This window comes from Alosa pseudoharengus, unplaced genomic scaffold (assembly GCF_046254945.1).
Source record: "Alosa pseudoharengus isolate Yale_2024_CS ecotype anadromous, Long Island Sound unplaced genomic scaffold, YU_APseudo_1.1 YU_APseudo_1.1_scf_18, whole genome shotgun sequence".
Taxonomy (NCBI): Eukaryota; Metazoa; Chordata; class Actinopteri; order Clupeiformes; family Clupeidae; genus Alosa; species Alosa pseudoharengus.
In genome coordinates this window covers 2,108,685-2,113,684 of record NW_027468650.1, presented here as the reverse complement: position 1 = coordinate 2,113,684, position 5,000 = coordinate 2,108,685, and the positions used below count along the sequence as shown (strand labels likewise).

Sequence of the window (5,000 nt, the reverse complement as noted above, 5' to 3'; positions counted from 1 at the left end):
AAAACAGAGAGTTAGCTCGCTACTTCCTCCCCCTCCCTCCCGAGCATCTCGTCTGTGATTTGCTGGAACAGTTTGTTATGTTTTTATGGGCTAGGTTTGCCCAGGGGCCTATTGCACAAAACTAGGATAAGGGATTAAGCCGGGATATCTTGGTTATCCTGGCTCAATTTATCCGTGATCCAGTTGCACAAAAGCGGGATAGGGGGCAGCAGGATATGTTATGGTATAAGTTACCATGGCGATTTATTCTGTGAAGCTAGCATGCTCCAGACCAGGCTAAGTTCCAGGATCTATTTAATCTCATCCCTTATCTCAGTCAGCAGTCACCACAAACGGAAAACAATAGTTATTCCACTGCCCACTACACATTGTTATCACATATACCTAGACCCACTGTCATTATTTAAACGTTTGTGACCATTAATTAACTTTTACATACTCGCCATTCCCGACCTGTCATGCGACAATGTGACGTCACGGGAGTGCCTAACCATTTCACGCGTGGTGGTCGCGGAACTAGTTGCAATATTCTCCTTAACAGAGGTGTTGCTGTTTGTTGCTGTTGTGAGAAGGCTATGTACCTACTTCACACCGTAGAAGAAGCAATGAAGCCGCTCTAGTTGCCATGGTGAATCAGTGAATCTGTGATCGGTGGCGGGGTCTATTTGAGGGAGCCGTGAGCGCGCACTTATCCAGGATAGGTTTTACCTGGCTTGATGAATCCGTGTCTGCTTATCCTGGCTTGCTCGTTGTGCAACCAATTAAGCCTGTATGCTCTTGTTTTGGATTCATTGAGCACAGCTTAGTAACTTATCCCGGATGTCTTAATTCTGCTTTAGTGCAACAGGCCCCAGGTTGTTTTTGATGCTGTTTTTGGAGCCTGGGCTGTCCACAGAGATCTCGTTTTTTACAGTGTATTCAGGACACAGACAGCTAGCGGTTGGTTAGGTGATGTTTTATGTAAGTGACATAAAATGTTTTAGCCTGTGGCATCGCTTGGAGCACCTTTCATGTGGCCAGCAAGATTGTTGGACATCAGTTAAATTCTCTGTCCACGATCTGCAAATCCAGGGTGTTGGGGAAAGGACGAGCAATCTGTGGTGACGGGTTACATCCCCTATGAGCTCTGTGCACCAGATTACTTGGAGTCGGCAAACCAGTTTCCTGTTTGTTGACATTGCAATGTCAAAGTTGTTTTTGAGTTTATACTTTTCATTCACTCGTTTTGTTCAAGCATAGACTGTATAGTCTATGTGTTCAAGAGTGAAGCCAATCAAACTCGCAATTGATTTCAAACCATTAGCATGGTTGTTTTAAATATATGCTTTCATTATTCTCCAATTTCTGTAGACAATCTATTTTTTCTCTCAATGTTAAATTTGATGACTTTCGATGAAAATCTTGTAGATGGCGCTTGCCAAATCGAACAGAAATCGTCTAGTATTGTCTTAATTTTATGACATATCCTCTTTTCGTCAATCTACTGTTTTGGTCTACTGTTCTACCTCGTGTAGAGATGAAGCTGAACTAAACCTCGCTTGAATAAACGAGGCCAAGATGCCGCTAACATGAGTTAATGGAACGGCTTCAGCCCCAAGTGAAAGTCTACGCTAGTTCAAGCCAGGCTATTTCTGTTAAGCGCCGCCTTCATTAGCGAGGTTGATGGAATACCCCCCTGAAGTGGAGTGCTTTAGTTGTTCCAAAATTTAAAAAATACAATGTGCGCAAGTCTACAAGTCTTAATGACCGTGGGCGACTCTAAGAAGCACTGCTGTGTGACACACAATATAAGGAGGGAAGGATTTTCGGTGAGCACACGTTTTGGTTCAACTGAAGCACTCCTCTTCAGGTGGTTGTTGACAGCAATGTCAACAAACAGGAAACTGGTTTGTCGACCTCCAGTAAGCTAGTGCACAGAGCCCATTCCAGGCGTATGAGGTGCTGCCATCAGGCAGAGGGTTTAGGGTGCTGTCCTTCCAAACTAACCGACCTCACAAATCATTCATTCCCACTTATCACACTGTTGAAGAAGCCTGTGTGATAATACTGCACTTTGGTATAATATAACTTTGGTATAATATTAACATGTCTGATGATATTGCACTTTACCACTGATTTGGTATAATATTTTAACATGTCTGATGATATTGCACTTTACCACTGATCTAATTGAGTCTAGTGGCGCTACATGATACTACACTTTGTTGTGTTGTGTAGTGTTGTTGTGTAGTGGTCTTGAGTGGTGTTGTTGTGTAGTGTCGTTGTGTGGTGTTGTTGTGTGGGGTTGTTGTCTAGTGTTGTTGTGTAGTGGTGTTGTGTAGTGTTGTTGTGTAGTGTTGTTGTTTGGTGGTGTTGTGTAGTGGTGTTGTGTGGGGTTGTTGTGTAGTGTTGTTGTGTAGTGGTGTTGTGTAGTGTTGTTGTGTGGTGTTGTGTGTGTTGTGTAGTGTTGTTGTGTGGGGTTGTTGTGTGGTGTTGTTGTGTAGTGGTGTTGTGTAGTGGTGTTGTTTGGTGGTGTTGTGTAGTGTTGTTGTGTGGGGTTGTTGTGTGGTGTTGTTGTGTAGTGGTGTTGTGTAGTGGTATTGTGTAGTGGTGTTGTTTGGTGGTGTTGTGTAGTGTTGTTGTGTGGGGTTGTGGGAGGGTTCAGTGGTCCTGTTGTTGTCTGTGTATCTAACAAGCTGTATGGTGCAAGATTAATTTCCTAAAGGATCACTGTCTGTCTGTCTGTCTGTCTGTCTGTCTGTCTATATACAGGGCTGCATTCCATTGCATTCTTTATTGGATGGGTGGGGTGTATATATATATACATCCAGGAGGTCAACTGCTACAATTGACATCATATAATGGTCAGATGGAATATTAAAATTCAATCTTATCAAGTTGATTTTCTGATTAATCCATTAATGCAGTGGTACTCAATCTTATCCAGTTGATTTACTGATTAATCCATTAATGCAGTGGTACTCAAGCCTTTTCCATCATTCCCACTTTGGAGGTGGGGAATTTCTAAGCCAAACCTGACTCCATCACCTTAGCTAAATGATAACATTAAAATGTTATTTTCCCATTGTGGTTCATCGTTACATTTTTGGGTCTCAGTCCCCTGGATCTGATATTTTGTTCATTTCTACAGGCCTGTTTATGACTACTATGAGTGTGCAGCTTGTGTATTTCGTTTTGAATGTATGATCAAATAAAGGCATTGATTGATTGATTGATTGATTGATTGATTGATTGATTGATCTTCCTTGGCAAAGAAGAAAGCCATTAGTAAAGATAGACACAAAGGGACAAATTCCCTCCAGTTTGTTGCACCCCATCTGTCATATCTTTATTCCCCACTAGGGGGAGCCCGCCCCACACTTGGAGAAGTGCTGCATTACATGTAATGTGACAGAGAAAAATAAGGATTCAGGACTACAAAGAGATACAAAGGATGGCACCTAGTGGATAGGACAGGAATTTCTCCCCCTTAATGAGAGCCTAGTCAAACTAGTCACTTGTCACATGCATGCAAGCTGACCCTGCAGCACTAACCGGACCCTGCAACACAGACCCTGCAGCACTGACCTGACCCTGCAGCACTGACCCTGTAGCACTGACCTGACCCTGCAAAACTGACCCTGTAGCACTGACCCTGCAGCACTGACCCTGCAAAACTGACCCTGTAGCACTGACCCTGCAGCACAGACCCTGCAACACAGACCCTGCATCACTGACCTAACCCTGCAGCACGGACCCTGCAGCACTGACCTAACCCTGCAGCACTGACCTAACCCTGTAGCACGGACCCTGCAGCACTGCACTGACCCTGCAGCACTGACCCTGCAGCACTGAGAGCGTCTGTGCCAGACCCAGCTGTTCTCCACCGTATTCAGAGTGCCTCTCCCTCACTCACCGGGTCTATGCCGAACGGGTAGGGACTCCCGGAGAAGACGCCGGGCACAGCAGGGTCCAGCTGGAGGTGAGCGTTGCCATGGAGAGTGTCATTCCTGATGACAAGACAGAACACATAAACCATTAGAGTCCTGCTTGGATGTTTTTTCAGCATAAGAGAGTGTCCTTCGAAGGAAAAGTTTAGTTTCAATGGAAAGGGACTTACTGAGGGAGCAGCTCATCAAAGGGAACTCGTTTACTTTCAGGTTTTATATGTGAATCTTCCGCTGGGCAATATGTTGCACTTTCACAACTGATCAAGAAAGCAAATGATTGTGATGGCTTCACTTGATCTCCCACAGTGATGCAACACAATGCAATCTAATGCATTTGATCATTCCTTTTGAAGTTCATATATGAATTATTTTCCATCTCAACTTCATTCTTTGCTTAGCTCCAGAGCATATTTCAGACGCTCAATATCCAACATCGTAACGATGACTTATCTGTTTATGCTCTAGTATATACTTGTGGATCCATACATTGGAATTATTTTGTGACGTCATTCAGCAGTTGTAGTTGTTTGCACACTAAGTAGAGTTTATTAGAGTTAATTTTCAGCAGGCATTTACCACATAGTCACATGACACAACAGCGCATAGTCACATGACGCAACAGCGCATAGTCACATGACACAACAGCACACAGTCACATGACACAACAGCACACAGTCACATGACACAACAGCACATAGTCACATGACACAACAGCACGTAGTCACATGACACAACAGCACAGGCCACTCACGTCCAGGGCCCGTGGGGGTAGAACATGGGCCTGACGCTCCAGGAGGACCCGAAGATGTTGAAGGACTTGGAGAAGCAGTCATTGTAGATGAGGCCCGTGTAGATGGAGAAAAGGCCCATGAGCAGCACGATGTAGCGTCCGCCCACCAACACGTCGATCAGCTGCACACCAGTTTATTTGCAACACAATGAAAACCGTCCCACAATATGGGCTTCTCAAAGATGTGCAAAATAATGAGGTTTTATTAATGATTAATACTTGTTTTATTAAGAAGTTCAGAGCTTACACAGAGCTCTTACACACTCACATCTCTCTTTAGA

General features: G+C 44.1%; 1 protein-coding gene across 1 annotated transcript in view; it reads right to left on the bottom strand.

Moving 5' to 3' along the window:
- Window positions 1-5,000, bottom strand: part of LOC143130824 (V-type proton ATPase 116 kDa subunit a 1) — a 41,375-nt gene that overhangs the window by 21,595 nt on the left and 14,780 nt on the right. The window contains exons 12-13 of the mRNA XM_076290041.1: window positions 4,681-4,841; window positions 3,896-3,989 (exon numbers count right to left, since the gene is read on the bottom strand). Coding sequence (XP_076146156.1) covers window positions 3,896-3,989; window positions 4,681-4,841 — 255 coding nt within the window. The remainder of the gene's footprint in view (window positions 1-3,895; window positions 3,990-4,680; window positions 4,842-5,000) is intronic.